The sequence below is a fragment of the Centrocercus urophasianus genome, unplaced genomic scaffold (assembly GCF_019232065.1).
Source record: "Centrocercus urophasianus isolate 14NV4802_14NV808 unplaced genomic scaffold, USGS_Curo_1.0 seq_8, whole genome shotgun sequence".
Classification (NCBI taxonomy): domain Eukaryota; kingdom Metazoa; phylum Chordata; class Aves; order Galliformes; family Phasianidae; genus Centrocercus; species Centrocercus urophasianus.
In genome coordinates, this window is record NW_024885421.1 from 250471 (window position 1) to 267772 (window position 17302).

At 46.2% G+C, this 17302-nt stretch overlaps 1 protein-coding gene across 3 annotated transcripts in view; it reads right to left on the minus strand.

Annotated features, from left to right (window-relative positions):
• The window catches only part of ATP8B2 (ATPase phospholipid transporting 8B2), a 73126-nt gene that overhangs the window by 52279 nt on the left and 3545 nt on the right, over positions 1–17302 (minus strand). The window contains exons 2-3 of one of the 3 annotated variants that reach the window (XM_042838392.1): positions 15050–15203; positions 4845–4923 (exon numbers count right to left, since the gene is read on the minus strand). In XM_042838392.1, the coding sequence (XP_042694326.1) occupies positions 4845–4887 (43 nt within the window). In that variant the 5' untranslated portion in view covers positions 4888–4923; positions 15050–15203. Of the gene's footprint in view, positions 1–4844; positions 4924–9814; positions 10084–15049; positions 15204–17302 lie in introns of those variants that run through there. The other 2 variants (XM_042838394.1, XM_042838393.1) reach the window with 2 other exon arrangements.

Here is a 17302-nt window from a genome sequence, read left to right on the forward strand (position 1 = left end):
TGGACAGCTTACCAGCCTTCTCATTTAGGGCTGTTGCATGGAAAAGTCCTGCAAAAAGGTTAGATTTGAGGTCTAGTCAGAGAGCTTGGAAATTTGCTGCTGGTTTATGCTTAAGGAGCATGTGCCAAGAGCTTTTAACAGGCCTATGGAAAGGGTTTGTAGAAGTTAGGTTGTGTGGATCCAAGGAGCGGGGGGAGGTGAAGATCTGCCTGGTTGTGCCAAGTCATATACAAACTAGGGCCTGACATCTCATGCTTGAAACAAACACTGCCCACTTAGGGGAGTGCCGGGGTAGCCAAGCCTGACAACAGAACTGAGACAAACTCTATAAAATAATAAAGCTCTGCTCCACCCTTTAAAGGAGTGACCTCAACAGCACAAACGTCACACTGGATGAGCTGCAAAAAGCGTCAGCTGGGAGCTGGGCTCATCTCCCCAGCTTCCCATGCAGAAGCGCTCTTAGCAAAGCCATTCACCTTACCAAGTTGTGAAAGCTGTAGCCTCATACACCTTGTTCCTCAGGGCACATATCTGATATTTCTGGGACAGTCCTTCCGGAGGCAGCCATTAGGCCTCACCCCAAGAGGCTGCTGGCAGTCTAAAAAGACCTCCACCAGTTGTAGCACACCTTTGTTCTCAAGACTTGCAATGGAGAATGATAAAATCATTGAGGCTATAAACAACCTCTAAGATCACCCCCATGATCCAACCCCAACCCATTCCCACCATGCTCACTAACCATTGTTAACATAACCATAACCCTCAGCTCCACATTTCCATGGTTCCTGAAGACCTCCAGGGACAGTGACTCCACCACTTCCCTGGGCATCCTGTGCCAATGTCTCACCACCTTTTCTGAGAAGACGTTTTCCCTAAAATCCAAACTGAACCTCCCCAGTGCAACTTAAGGCTTCCTTCCATCATATCTTGTCTTCCTTAAGCTATTGTGGGCTTTACTTCTGGACACCTCACCTTTGTGATGTGATCCAGCTTTCAGTGTCACCTCACAGCCTGCACACAGAAGGTGGCCCATTTATTCACAGAGAACCCCCGCCATTATTTCTGGTCTTTTCTGGACTGCTACTCTACACGCACAATTAAATGAAATCTGCCATAGTATGTCGATACCTGTGTGCCCCCACCACAACAAAGAAAATTAGTATCCGCTGAGGGACAACGTCATGGGAGAGGGCACACCATTACATGGTGTATTAGGCAAATAAAATTGCTGTTCTAAGGGAGGTTACTAGGGAAGCTACTTGCCAAATTCTCCCTTCACTTTAAAGCAGTAATTACTCTTTTTTGAAAGAGAAGGGATGTACACAGCAAGATTCTTGAGTACCATTCCAGAGTACTTATAGCTGGGTTAAAAAGTACAGGCTTATTTTCTATAGCATACATCACAGGATTTCCAAACTACAGCACGGCAGTACCTTGCTGGGACCTGAGTGAGCTCTACACAAAACCAAAGTCAGAGTTCTTGACCCAACAAGCCCAGTATTTTAATACAAATCAGAGAGTAGATGGATGAAGGGAAGCAGTGCATGACGACTCTGAGGCTTACACTCTACACCTACACCATCATACAGCTGGTCTGAGATGCAGACAAAAGCTGAAACTTAAGGCAGTTAAGTTGCCCCAGGGCAGGTTCAGGTTCAGGTAAAACCTCTTCCCAGAAATAGTGGTCAGGCACTGATACAGGCTGCCCAGGGAGCTGGTGGAGTTGCTGTTCTTGGAGATGTTCAAGAATGGAGTAGATCTGGCACTGAGTGACAGGGTTAGTGGGCATGGTGGAGCTGGGCTGGTGGTTGGACTAGATGATCTCTGAGGTCTTTTCCAGTGTTAATGAATCTAGTCTGTATCAACATAACACCATAAGGTTGCCAGCGCTGGCATGCCAACTCCATGCCACAAAACCAAAGAGCATCCTTAGCTTAAAAGGTGCTCTGTCATGGTGCAACCACGTGCATGAGCTGGAGGAGAGATAAGAGCCAGGAAGGACGGAAATGGGAGAGGTAAGGATTACAGCCCAGACCTGCCTGGGGCGGGCACAAGCCCAACTGCAAGGTAAACAAAGGTATTCTCACTACTGATTTGAAGGAAGGGCTCTCAAGGGCTGTGTTATAAAACTGCACGGTTTGAAAATGCAGATACCCCTTCCTCTGCAGAGCTTCTCTGGCTGGATACTGGCAATCACACGCCTTTTCATCTCTGAAATGGATAGCTTGTACTGAGTGTGAGGAATTTAATTTAGAAATCTAGAGGCAAGGCCATTCAGATACAACAGCATAAACAGAATTAGCCTATTCCCTCTTGCCCTTTCCTCCATTATTAAAGGACTTCCTTATCATATCATTTTTTTCTCAGAATAATGAGAGTACTCGTTCCTCCTGAGAAAATTAAATGCAAGAAATACACATTTGTGTTAATGGATCATGTTTCACGGATGCAGTGGAGCACAGCAACTGGAATTTGCCAGCACAGGTGAAATATTTCATGTGTTTCTGCACAAGTTATTAAGGAAAGATGATTTTTTTTTTTTCTTAATTGGATCTTCACTAGCAGAAGACCCACTTAAGAGAGACCTCAATTTTCATACAGCAGATGCAAGGTCTGAAATTAAAAATTTCAAGGATGAACTGGAATTATTTTCGCCTGAAGTCCAGTAAATGTTTAACACAATGCTGAAGTTCAATACTGGGTCCTACCCTTTTCTAGAAATAGCATTTGATATTATCACCATGAGGAAAGAAGAACAAGGAAGGGCTCCAAAAGGACTCCTTTGTTTGCCCACCATGTTTACACTTGTGTCAAACAGGACTTCTGGGAGAACACAGGCCTGGAAGAGGTGCTGGATAACCTTAAAAAAGAAAGCATTCCCTACGAGGTCTTTCTGGGAGGGGATGAAATGTGCCTCCCCTATTTCTTCCCCCAGCTCCTGCCTTAGTGCCAGCTCTGATTCTTCCTTCTCTTCCTCCCTTCCTCCTCCTGCGATGTCTCACCCACCTGCCTTGGCTCTGGGCAAGGGCTGGGACTCCCCAGCTCTCAGAATGCAACAGATTATTTCTCAAGTAGCATTTGCATTTCTCACGTGTTGTCAGCCTGTTTCAAATTGAAAAATAACGATATTCAAATATTTCAGCAGCAAAAAATTCTGTGTCATCTTCATTTTGGAAAAAAAAAAAAAAAAATTGGAAATTCTATTTTATTTGGCTTAGATTTTCTCTGGTATCCTGTTTTAAGTAATACTTGTTCAAAATCATTTGGCCACTATCAGGACACCAAATAAAGCAGCTGAAATAGATATTTCACTTCATTTTGAAAAACCAGTCTGACAGTGACTGGCTGGCACATATCAGATCCTTTACTAGAAAACATTATCTCAGACATGTACCACAGCTTGACACAATTGCACATGCTGTCAATAACAGCAATACACAGTGATAGGAAGTGATATAATATCATAAAAATAAATACAGATCTGAAACAAACTTTGAGAAACTTTTCAATTCACAGTTATTTTCCTAATGCTAAATTGTGTCCAGATAAATGTATTTTTCATGATTGATGTCTGTTGTGGCTTTTCCTGCTGGATATTAATGGGAGTCCCAAAGGTCAGCCAAGCTTTAGGCCCGTTGAGTGAGTCTTGGGCTGTACTCTTCCTCAGGAGCTGCTCGTCTCAGCTGAGCTCAGATCTCAGCTGCTCAAAAACCATCTGCCCCTCAGCACCAAGAAGGAAAGCCCGGTGCAGCTTTCCAAAAGCCTTGTCTCAATTTAAGCCCTTCCTCTTCCTCTCACTGTGCCCCTAGGCTGGGCTGACGGACAGGAAGCCACAGCAATGATTGCATTTTGTCTTAAAATTCTTCAAAATGTGCAAACTGTGTACTCTTTGGTATGCACGTTGCGTTCAGGGTACTTGCGGACATGAGTTTTCCCTGTTCTCTATTTCTGTATGTTTAATAGATGGCACCTGACCATCTCCATCCTCAAGGTACAAAGCACCAGTGCTGAGTTCTACTGCCATCGGAACAACCCAGCAAGCAGAGATTTTCCCCATTTCTCAGCCATTGCCAAGGCTTGATCCTTATTTCTTCACAGACATTCTGAACCACAAGTTTTCCCTCTACTCTTGCCTTAGGAAATGCTCATTGCAAGTCAAGTCCCACTGAAAAAGACCTCACAGATACTGTTTCCATGAAAACACCACTGCTGCTTACCAAGAGATGAAGTTCACTTTGACTTGAAGAACCTCACTAATGTTGACATCTTAGGAGTTGGTTTCCTCCAACAACTTTTTTGTGCCTGATATGACAGGGACTGTACAACCATCAACCCACACCTCTGGCTACTCTAAATCATCTATCTCAGTGCAATATCTCCACAGCTCTTGATCAAGGATGGTGACTCCACCAGCTGCTGGTGCCCTGGGTGGACAGAGGCTCACAGACCAGCCTGTGCTGCCTTCCAAAGCCAGGAATGAGGAAGGCCTGGGGCTGGCAGAGTGTCCCCTGGCATCCACCACCTCCTCCTGTGGGACTATGAGAGCAGCAAACCGCACAGCACAATGCTTCTCCACACCTCCCCAGGAGATCTAGGTGGAAAGAACATCACCATCCAGACCTCCCCAAGCCATCACAGCCTGCTAACTTCGCAGCCTGTTCTGTTTCCGATCTCCTCCTGCTCATTGGCACACAGCACTTCCCCAGGGCAGTACGAAATGCAGGAAGAGCAAACAGACGGCGTCTTCCTCCACCTGCACTGCAGCTGTAAGCCATGCTCCCAGGTGCCACACGTGTGCTGGATTTACATTCCTTACCTAAAGGGCATTGCCAGACCTCACTCACCTTTCAGTTTCTTCTTTCCAAATTTTAATCCAAACAGAGACATCCCAAAACTTTATTTTAGTCCAACTCCATGGAATTTCTGTAAGACAAAAGAGGTCATTCACAGCGGTTTCTCCCCCACAGCATGGTACAACTTGAGACACACACCTGATTCTGGCTCATTTTAAAAGGCAAAACCATCTCAGGTCTGTGGGCTGCACTTCTTGAGAGTGAACTACTTTATCTTGGGGATTCCGATCTCTTTAAAGGCCTAAAAATAACATTCTTGCTACTTTGGTCCTATGTGAAAGGGAGAAGTCCCCTCCCAGGGTTTGTGCGTTAGGTGCAGAGAAACAGGGCATCAGAGCAAGATCAACCTCCCTGTAGAGCAGTCTATTGGTAATTAAACTTCTGGTGCTCTGTTCGCTGGGAGGACTTTAAAGGTCCTTTGGTGCTGGACACCAGCATGAGAAAAGCCAGCAGCACCCAGCGTGCCTGAGGAACAAGGATCTGCCGCTGCTTAGCGGAACAGGAGAGCCAAGGTGAGACATCTGAGGGAATCGTCATTTATCTGGAACAAGTTTTTCTAGAAGGCAAAAACAAGTATTTGCACTGTGACAGTGCTCATATTTCATGGAGGAAAAACAAAAGTTCCGGATAGAGAACACTAACAAAAGCAACCATGATAACTTGCAAACATACGCACTGTACCAACAGAGACAAAACATACTGAATTTAATTCTCTCATTTAAAATCCTATACTCTCAGTGCCAGAGTAGGGCTGTCCAAGGAACAAGGTAGCAGATTACCTATGCTGGAAACAAACACTTGTGAAACACAGCCCGTACCACTGTCCCAGAGCACTGCTGATATCCCTGGGCTGTGCCTGGTGCAGACATAACCCTCACACCTTTTTTTTTTAAATGGAGGTAAACCTTAAGGAAAACTCTGGCTTTCTGTGTGGATGTTCTATTATATGCTTTCTGTGTGGATATATCCATCCAATGACTCTGTGGCTGAGACTTTGGGCATTGTGGCCAACTGGAAGATGCCCCTGCCCACAGAGGCTCTGTGCCTTCCTTCAGCAATAGTAACATGAGACAGCCAGTGGAGCTCAGATCCACATCTCATCAACAAATCTGAAAATTTTTCCAGCTCTGAGCATGGCTTTTGTTAATGACTGTGATTGTTAGATCACCAGTATCAGATATGACCTCAGTGTGGCAACAAGACGGCAACAATACACTAACTTGGCAGGCACAGCACCTTTACTTCCTTTGGTTTCCTGGCACAGTTGATGAGGATTGCATTCCTGCACATCTTTACTCAGCAGCAAATTTAAGTTACCACTGTGAGCATCTTGATTCAGCACAAATAATGCGGCATGCTCTCTGCTCCCACAGTGCACTGCCCTTTAGGGCAGATGTTGGTGATAATTTTGCTGTGTCCATTCACACCAGATTCACCTTCCATGTGTTATTTCTATCACACAGATTTATCACAGCAGCTTACTTAGCCAAAGTGGAGGAATTATGAACCCATGCTGACCCGAACCTCTGCAAAATTCAGTTCCTGGCTTGCCCTAACCACAGTGCTGCATGAGAACGTGTCAGTCTTCAATGGGTACACATGTAATACTACTGAGGGCTTGACACACCCTGTTGTGCAAAGGTGTACCCTTTATTTTCATTCTATTACAAATACCTTCAATTTCTTGTTTGTTATTGACTCACGCATCTAATCCTCATGCTCCTTTACTTAGCAAACCACACAGCATGCTAGCAACCCGTTTTATGCCAGCACGCTTCCATTCTTGTGGGTGTCAGTCCCAGAGGTCATTGGCTGCAAGCATGAAAACAAACTTAAGCAAATAGTGGTGGAGTAATCCCTTGTGGTGGTGCTCCAGATCCCGCTCTGGTTGGTGCTCGTTGTCATGGCCTGTACAGCAAGATGGCATCTCCTGGTTGATCCTCACTCTGCTGCCCTCCATCCCAGCTCTTTTCCTGGGCTCCCACTGTAGACTGCAGGTCTTTTCACGGGCAAGCTACATCCCAGATATCACCTTCACTCACATCCCAGTTCAGTTTTCTTTATGCCTCCATTTTTTAATTTTTTTTTCAAATTTGAGATTCAGTTTCCTTTTCACGCATTGCAACTAAAGGCTCTTCATCCCCTTATCACTCATGTGCACTGCTTTGGTCTTAATTTCCCTTTGTGCTTTCTGGAAAAAATGATGTCTCTTGCATGTTTCATTTTTATGTGGCGCAAAGCACTTCTCAAATTCTGGCAAACCACTTTCACAACCTCCTATTCCTGAATTAACTGAAAACCCATAAAACATATGAAAGGTTTCGGTAGTCAGAAGACAGACAATTTCCTGCTTGCCTTTGTTTCCCCTGGCACCAGCTGTTTCCAGATGCAAAGTGAAGCACTGCTTAGATCTCCTCGAGCTGCCTCCCCTGATTCAGCACCAACTGGCTTTTCCAATGTTCCATCTTCTCAATGGTTTTGTTTCCTTTCTGCTTACTCCAGATACCCCTCGCTGCTCCATGACACACCAGGGATAGAGAGGTCTTTAATCACACAGGTCCAGCTCCTTTGCCTAGCAGGACACAGCTCACTTCCCCGTGTCTCCACAGCCGATAGCAAAAAGCCATTTTAAACTCCAATTCCCACTTCCTGATTTAAGGGGATTCATGAGCTATGAATACATTACCCCTTTTCACTACGGAAAGCTTTTGTACCTGTAGCACTCCAGAAGCCATCTAGATGAGATGCCACCACAGTGAGGGGTAGAAAACTTAGGAACAATACAGCACAACTGTGATGAATGGAGAGCAGATGTTCCAGATGGAAAACATGGCTGCTTTCTTGGCCCCATTTCTCTGGGCATAGCTTCACAATACATCAGACTCAATGATAAATATGAACTAGGAAATACTCAGTGCTTCTGCTCCCGTCACCTCGTACCAGACTCTGTGAAATGATTCACACTAAATAGAATCATTTTTGGAAGGGTTATTTCGACCCAGATCATGGGGCATCATTGAGTACAGGATGAAATTCCTGTGCAAACATTGGTTTTAGCAGCTCTGAGGTGGCAGCAAATTGTACTCTAATATTAGAAGTGAGCACCCAGAGTCCAAGGAAAACAGGCAGAAAAACAAGGTTCCTCCAGCCACCATACACAGTGTGGTACTTACAAACTCTGAATAACTGAAATAGCTCTATCAGGTAGATTCAGAACCCATGCCATGCTTTCACTCACCAACTTTCTGTGTCAGATCAAGTGTTAACAGTTATTTTTGTTTCTGTATTTAGTTCATGTAACAACCACTAATATTCATGTCTCACGTTTTTTTTCCAGTCTTGTGCTGAAGCACCGAATAATCAACTAAATACCCAACAGCTCAACAGATGAGGAAACTCATCCCAAGCACAGCATATCACAATGAGGTTCAAGACTGTCCATGCTGTAGTTGGTAAAGCAATGCTGTCAAGCACCATAAGGTGAAGCAAATCAAAGCCCCAGATTTTGAACGCATATCACCATAAGCTGCATTTGGAAGCAGAGCTGGGAAAATTCAGAGAGTTTAAAATACACAAGGTTCCCCAATCTCTCTGCTTTTTCCATCCCCAAGTTGCACTTCTGCTAAGGGATGTATGATGTCAAACATTGAACCAGCAGTCACATTTGCTCCTGGGTGTCCCTGAGTGGGACATCACGGTAGTGCAACTCTTTCTAATGCTCTGGGAAGAGCAGCACAAAGGCCTGGCGTGCTTGGCATGGACTGACCTTGTAAGGTGCCAGGTAAAGTTATGTTTGTAAAGGGCCTCCTTCAAAGGTCTGCTATGTTAACTCTTTCATACAAACTACTCAAATTCTGGTTCCTGAGAGTGTAATGCCTTTTATTCCTCCTATCTAAAGCAAATACTAATGTTTTAGAGAAATGGTTAGCACTAATCATCTTTAAAACTGATACGTGTCAGCATGTACCTTTTCCCACCTCTCCTTACACCTCCTTTTGTTTGAACACCTCAGAAACAAAGCAGGCAGCATCGTGTCCTGCATCCCCCCAGGTGGGGGAACACCAAAAGCAGGTTGCAGACTTGGCAGCTGAAACGTTTGTTTTCACTCTCAGAATCAGGCTCCTTTGGGGCAGGAATGGGGCAGGTCTCAATTTATCCAGAAATAAGTTCAAGAAACTAAACACGGTCACTCTTAGCATCAGGCTTTGCAAAAGAAGCAGCGTCTCAGATTTAAATCTATTCATTCACTGCTACGACTCTAACAGCCACCCTGAGAACTCCCCGGCGCGTTAAACACTCGAAGGTGTAACTGGGATGGGGTGATCCAGCCCCTCGGCCAGCTGGACATGCGGAAACCCAGGAAACTGCGCAGCGCCAAGCGCTGCTCCCCCCTCCACTCCAACACACCAGCGCAATTAGCTGTAATTGCCGGGAAACAGCCTGCTATCTGCCACGTCTCAAAGCCACGATCCAACATCCTCCATCTGTCTTCATTAAAGCACCCCTCAGCGCTGACACTGGGAAGGCGGCCGAAACGGGCGCGCGCTCCGCGGGGCGGCCGCGCTCGGGTTACGGCGCGCAGCGGTGCGGTGCGGTGCGGTGCGGTGCGGTGCGGTGCGGTGCTGTGCGTTGCGTTGCGGTGCGGCGCGGCGCGGTGCGGTGCGCTCCCCCCGCGACGTCGGTCAATAACACCGCGGCGGCCGCTCCGCGCGCTCCGCCCTATCGGGTCTCTCGCGAAGGAGGGGGCTGGGAGGTAGGATGGCGAGGTGGGGAGGGGGGTTGAAATATATAAATAAATAAGAAAGAAGCTCAGCCCATAGCACGGCGATTAAGCTTTACAAAGTTGCCCACGGTTTGGAAAAGTGCGAGTTTTCCGCCCTCTTCTTCCCCCCCCCACCCCCAACCCCCCCAAAATGTTGACCGAGGAGAGAAGCTTGGCGAAGGGAAACGTTCGATCTTACCCTGGAAGACTCCTAAAAGTCACAGCAACAGAGCTGCTGCCCTCCATAGCACTCCTCTGGTCTCGTTTACTCGCAGCTCGATCCCCTCCCAGGATCAGCAGCTTCAGCGGTGGCATTCATCCAAGGAAGCAGAGCCACACGGGCATCGTGTGTTCCTCTCCCACCCCGAACGATCGATCCGGCGTGGCCCTGCTCTGCCATACAACGTCCCGGTAGCTACTACACTTACTCCAACTTCCCTGCTTCTTACTTCAGTCACTAGGCTTGGCTTCTCGCCAAATCCTTCCTCTTTTTTTTTTTTTTTTTTTTTTTTTTTTTTAATTCTGTTTCCTGTAGATAGGGAGAGAGTAGTGGCTCCCTTAAAAAATTAAACACCCAGCACAAAGAGCTGCAAAAGACCCCACTTGAGCGGAACACCCCGAGTGACTCTGCAGGAGACAGCTGATCTCCTCACCTACCTCCTGCCGATGCGGAAGCGTTCAAAGCAAGAGGGTGAAAGCGTCCAGCATATCAAATTGCCTTAAAAAAGGATGAACCTGGTAAGGGATCCATCTCCCAGCAACTGCCACCCCGCACTGTACTGCTGAAAACAGTCAGGATTCCCTAAACCCAGAGAAGCTCTCCTACAAGTTGATCCTAAGGCTCCACCTTGCACACTTTCAAACAGTCATGAGCAGCAAAAACTCTGCAGAGAAAAACCTCATCAAGTAGAATTGCATAATTGCAACCACAGAGCTTCCTCCAGCCCGTCAGAGGATCACTCAGCTGCCAAGACGTCAGGGGTTGCTCATCCCTGCAGTGTGACTTCCCCTTGGCTGCCCGGACACCCATGTGGCCTCACTGCCCTCTGGAACATCCTTGCTGAAAGTCCCAAGTGCCCCAAGGAACCTCCCAACCTTCCCCTCATCACACTGATTTCTTTCCCCAAGTTGTGGGACCATATAGGCAGTGACCTCCCATATGCCAGAGCCTGCCAGGTTCACTGAAAGACTAAAACTGGGCCAACTACAGCAGTGATCCACCTTCCTGTGGACTGCAATTATTCTACCATCACTGCGTTCTTTGCCTGAGATGTATCAACAGTAACATCAGCCAAATGTATTTCTCTCACTGCTTTTTTTCTCTTCATCTGCAGTGTTTTCCCACTGGGTTTACATAAATACTGCTAGAATTAATTTCAAGTCTACACATAAATACTTGAATGCATTAATCAGCTGATTAATTGTAGTAACTTGAGAGATAAAGTCTTCGCAAAGGGTATTTTCTGAAAAATGAAGTTGTCGGAAGTCCTATCAAGATAAAAAAGCCATGGAAGGCCCTGGATGCTGCAGTGGCAGAGTTCCTGTGGTCACAAAGGGATCAGTGCAGAGTGGCAATGAACAGGACCTCCTAACACCAGAGGCAGTTTATGGAGAAAGAGTAGTAAGAGCCCATACCCCTCTACTTTGACTCCAGGGATGTTCTTCCAATCTATACCTGTTTCAGACAATGCTAACTAATGATTCCACACTACTTCTACTTGCTTTGCTGCCATATTTGTACTTGCATCACTTCAACATTGGCTACAGTCATTTCTTCCTTCCTGGAGCAGAGTTCACCTCCTCTCTTTGACATGAGAGTGGACTCAACCACAGAATCAGTTGGCCTTGAGACTTGTTTATACTTTAAGATGGTTAAAAATCAGATAGGTTGTTTTGTTCTTGATTTTTGACTGAACGAATGTTGGTAGTGTCTTTTTCCCTCTGCTGTACATTCCCCATGCACGTCAGTCAACCTGTACATTTAAGTTTGGCACATGTGGAAGCATTCAGAAGAGCAGCAGTCACTTAATATACCAAATCATCTCTGAGATCTCTTGTTGTTTTATGCTTTAGGCCCTTGGGAAACAGCTTCCCAGTGATCACACCACTTCCTTCCTCCTTTACAGATTTCTAAACACATCATGAAGGGATGCTTTCTGTTTATAGGAGCAAACAGCTACATCCAAACCATGGTTCTTCACCTTTGGTTCTTCCACCTTCCCAACTATCCACCAGTTGCAGAGGACAGGATGGATGCCATTAAGATCTTATCCTACCACTGCAGTTAGGAGAATGACTTTCAGACACTTAGCCTGTGTTGGATTTCAGCTACACTCAGGATGCAATGACACTGCCTCCTTCTGGACCACATCCTCTGTCCCTCTAAACAGCAATGCTGAGATCCTCTCTGGAGGACACAGAACCCAGTCTTGCCTGGTGACTTAGTGAGGCTCTCAGTGGTTTACGTAACTAGAGAGCATAACCTGTGTAGAGAAAAAACAGGAGGAAAGTACATCCTGGAGCATCCCATGGAGCAGACAAAATGTTAGCCCTAGTGAAAGTCTTCCCTATGCTACTGCTGTATTTAAGACTACTTTCAACCTGTCTACTTTCACACCTATCCTATGCAGTTCAAAATAGGCACCAATGAGCTTTGCTTTCTGCTAGTCTTCTAACTCCAGTCATGCCCAAATTGCAAGGTTTGAATCTTGACTTGCTGCACAATGGCTGGTACTTCTCATTACGGAGCCAACCAGTGCATACCCCAGACCCCAAGCCATTGTGGTCTCCTCCCATACCCTATGCTTTTCTCGCCTCAGCTTTCTTCCCTGCTTCTGACAGACTCCAACAAGGGAAGGGATAAGGAACAAGCCCCAGTTTGGAGCCCACAGAGACATCTATTGTGGTCAAGAGCATCTATAAAAGCTGCAAGAGACCATATGGATATCTTGTCCCATGGGCAGACTTCCATCTCCTGTTCTTTTGTCCTATTGCTAGTTACCTGGAGAAAAGAGGCCAACCTCCCATTGATGCACAACTCATCTCATGAAATGAGAAATTCCACATGACCCTACTGGAAGGGATGCTCTGGATTCCCTCCCCCACGCACAGCTCCCTGGGTGCAATCTGAAGCCTGTTGCACAGCTTCAGCACTGCAGGGTCATACCGCAGTAATCCCATACCTCACTGCTTATTCCAGCAGGTGGGAGCTGACACAGTGCCGTAAGATAGATGCCGAATGGAAATGGTCAGAATATAGTTTCAGTGGGCATGTGCAGAATAACATGACTCATACCGGTCATGATTCTGTGGAGTGCCACATACCTGCAGAAGGAAAGGAAAGGGTTTGTGGCTCAGAATTCCCTTTCTCCATCAGACCCCTGTCCCAGTGCTGTGAGTCTTTAATAAACAATGATCCTCTGGGGAAAGTCATGAGAAATCCACAGCCGTGCAGCCTCTTGCCTTCAAAAGGAAAGCAGCAACCAACTCTGCTAACTGTTGGTCTCCTCTTCCCGGCACCAGCACCAGCCAATGTGATACCTTCTGACATTTTAAAGCAGCAATTAAATTGGTCCCTGTCTTTTTGCCCCTTCACAGCCCATAGGACACAGAGCAGAGGTGAAAAACTTTCAGTCAAATGGTGTTCATATGGGCTCAGCTGCTCAGATTACGCGGAGGAGGAGATAAATTTTCCATTCATTTCTGCAGGGAATGAGGCTCAAGAACATCCAGTCCCTGAGTTTTCCAGTTCCCACCAGATTTGGTAACTTGTGCTTACGAACTCCATGAGTTTCATTGTCTGGGTAGGGAAGGAGCAGCCTGAAGGATGAAAGTCCTGCAGGTACCTGAAATAGCTGCTAGGTGATTTGAAGGAAGAGCAGGACATAACCTGTCATAGGGTTATGTTCTTGTACTGTAGATCTCTGTCCCTTCACTTGCTGGTGGCACAGCGCGTGGGGAGAGCACAGGGATCAACCAGCAGCAGCCCAGATGTGCCCACACTACTTGTAGCACATGGTTCCTAATCACCTGTGGTGGACTCTCAGGGGGATTCTTGGGAGGGCTTGTTGAGGGCTAATCATGCCTGTGTGAGTAGCAACTGTAAGGCTAAGGATAAGGCAAGGAGCCCAGCCTGTAAAAGGCTCAGATCAGAGAGCCTTTTGTAGCACAGATCTCCTGTTGTTGTTTGCAAGAAAGTGGCTGCCACAGACACATAGACTGTATCTGGTGGCACTTCAAAAACCACCACAAGCTGCTCAGACACGTCACCAAACCAGCTCACACCACTGAGGAACTGTGGAACCCCCTGCTCAAACACACTGACATCCAACCCATTTTGGTCCATCAGAAAGCCTAAGTGCTGTACAGTCCTCACTCTGGTGTGCACTCATGGGAGAAACAGCACTTTTAGCAAGATGCTACATGACCCTAAGAGCTGTGTAATGGTTATAGGCAATGTTTAGTCTTCAGTAGTCATTTAGAGACACTCTGGCCTTGTGCTCTCTCTATGAGAGCTCCCATCAGGCATGCCATCAGGCATGAAGGCAGTGGGAGATCTCCGTATCTTCAGGGACAGATAACTTATGCATTCTCTACAGCATCACCTATGGAGCTGGGAATTATTTGCCTAACTCCTTGTGATTCACTTTATATATTGTTCTGACAATTAGCCTTCACGTGAGAAGCTCAGGTGATGCTCTGAGAGTTTTCCTTTAAATGTCATGTCACATCCACTATGCTCACAAAGACTTTAGCCATAATTCCAAATTAAACACACATGTGTATGTACATCAGCACTGCCTCTTTTCCAAGTTACAGCTAAATCTACCCTTCCAAGAAAAACTCTGACGCAACGTGCTGCCTCCATGGCATTCTCCATAGTACTGACAATCTTTTGTGCACTTTGTGTATCATTCTGTATCTATACCGAGCGCTGACAAATGAATAAGGAAAACTCAACCTTGTGGCAAAGGAGCACGGTCAGGATGGAGTTGGGGGAAAAAAAGAAAAGAGAAAAAAACAAAAAAAGCCGCCTTAATGAGGCATGGGGAGCCTGGTGCATCAGGAAGAGAGAAATTGGTTCCCCTCTGAACAATCAGATTTTAGCTAATTACCCAAAGATCTGGAACAGCTGCTCTAATGCACCCTGACATAAATATGCACAAACCCACTGATTTCCCCGGAGATTTCCCCAAAGAAACTGCATGGCATTTTCACCAGCAGTTTGCCCTTCCAGTACAGAATGCCCTCTGCAGCAAAGCAGCAGCGCAGGGCTCTGCCAGCACCTCCATGGTGCAGGTGTGCCAGGGCCGGGCACTGGCAGTCTTTGCTTCTATTCACGTCGGGCTGTTCTTTCCCTTGCTCTCCAGGTGTTTAACAGAAACTGTTCCTCTGCACTCAGATGGCTGAGAACAAAGAGCCGCATTATTCTCACCTCAGTGCTTAAGTGGTGAATTCCCATTAACTCGAATAGAAGTCGTGCACAGAAATCCCTCTGCAGCCATACAAAAAAAGAGGAGTCATCAGGAGGCAGAGTGAAGGAGGTGGGCACTCTCTTCCCCCAGAATACTGCAGCAATTTAAGAAAACCTAGATAGGGATGACAAAATCAGTGAGAAAATCAGGGATTGGATGCATGCCCACGGGTGCTGGGGGTACAGCTCCAACTTGAGGTTAACCACAGCTGCGTCATCTGTTGGGGTGAGATGCAGCGTTGCAGGAGGTCCTCTGGTATGAAGATCCTCCTATTTCAAAGGGATGCAGTAGTTGGACTCAGTGAACCTCACAGGTCCCTTCCAACTTGGGATATTCTGTGATTCCATATGGAAAGGGAGGCAGGTATTCAACTTAACCCCCTGTTCCCTGTGTTAGGATTTTTGACAACATTTTGTTTTCACTACTTACAGAATAAAAGCCCTACCAGAAGAGGAGGTTGCTGCTTCTGACAGCAGTGTGTGTGCCTGCTGAAGGCAACAATGTGCAGCCTGAAGACAGGAATATGCTGGAGAAACCACACGGCAGAAAACTAAATCAGACTCTGAGAGACAAGAAGGAATGAAGTCAGATATCAGCAGTGCTGTGTGGCACTGAGTGCCTTATCCTGGGAAATAAATTTAAGTTAACTTTAACTTTCTTGCAGCACTGAACTGCAATAGGTAGGCAGCAAAGTGCTGCTCATGCAGGATGTGGCACATCCTGAGCCCATCGCCCCGTTGTGGTACTGGTGCCCACAGTGCACAGTGCCCACACTGCCCAGCATCTAGTTCCACAGCTGCATGGTGTGGGTCAAGAATAAATGTCTTCTAAAGACAGTTAATACCTGGACAAATTCCCTGGCACAAAGCAAAATGCTAGAAAACATGTGTAATCCCCTAAGATCTCTGCAACGATGATGTAGTCAGAGCAGAATGAAGGCCCTGTGTAGGGAAGTGAAAGTTATGATTCTATTAGAAAAAGAAAGGTTGGATTAGTTTTGGGGGCAAAAGTGGTAAAGAAGTGCAGATAGCACAGACAAAGGTCAGAGAGTTTCTTTGGATGTCATCCACTAACCAGGGAACGCCTGCACAGGGAGGGGTGGGCATGACCTTTTTCCAGTGGTCAGGCTGCTGCTTTGGCTTTAGGAGGAGAAGGAGGATGAAACACAAAGGGGTCTGGCTAAAGCTGTGTTGAAAATAATGTTTTGGATCACATCTGAGAAACCAGTTACACTGCTACAGGAAAAAACCTGTATCTATACATATAGTTGTAGTATAGTATACATGTATAGTATATTATGTATAGAGTTGTAAAAATAAGCAAAAGCACATGTCAACCTGCCCAGCCCTCCTGCAGCCCAGCTTTTCAGCTAAGACTAACCAGAAGGTGAAGAGGTGACAATGCAGAGAATGATGGTTTGTTGCAAGCATCCAGAGTCAAAAATAGTGTCCACCAGATGTAGCTGGGAAACCCTTCCGGTATGTGGCGAAGTAGTGAGTGGCACATCTATACCTTGAAACCCCCAAAAGACATTTGGGACACGAGGCAGTCATGCCAGGGAGGCATGAAATACATACAGACCAAAGTGTATATTGGTTCATTAATCAACATCTAGAATGGCATTGCAGGACTGATTCCAGTTATACATTTATACATTTCAAAAGTTTCAAAGCCTGAAGAAGTGACATGATGCCTCTTCTGCTCAGAACAGCTGTAGGACAGATCAAGGTTCAAAGGTGGGGAAGGAGGCACAAAATATTATTTTAGGGTTTGTTGGATCTATGTGGTGTCACTGAGCCTTTTGTAGTTATGGTTGCTGCTGCATTTCAGAGTCTACAGGCTGTCTCCAGGATTTACCATTAATTGATGGTGGAAAGATTTGAATGAACAATTTCTTTCACCTTACAAGTGTCCAACAATTTTGACCAGGTTTATCCATTTTTGGTTCCTGATTCCAGTCTTCTGTTCATTAACAAAACAAGGAGAGGACTCCCTGCTGCCTCTTACAAACATCTGAAGGAAAAGAAACAATGGAAGAATGAAGTGGAATGGAACGGAATGGGATTGAGTGGAATGGAATGGAATGGAATGGAATGGAATGGAATGGAATGGAATGGAATGGAACAGGAGGAGAAGAGAGGGGAAGAGAAAGAGGGGGAGAAGTGGAGGGAAGAGGGAAGAGGGAAGAGGGAAGAGGGAAGAGGGAAGAGGGA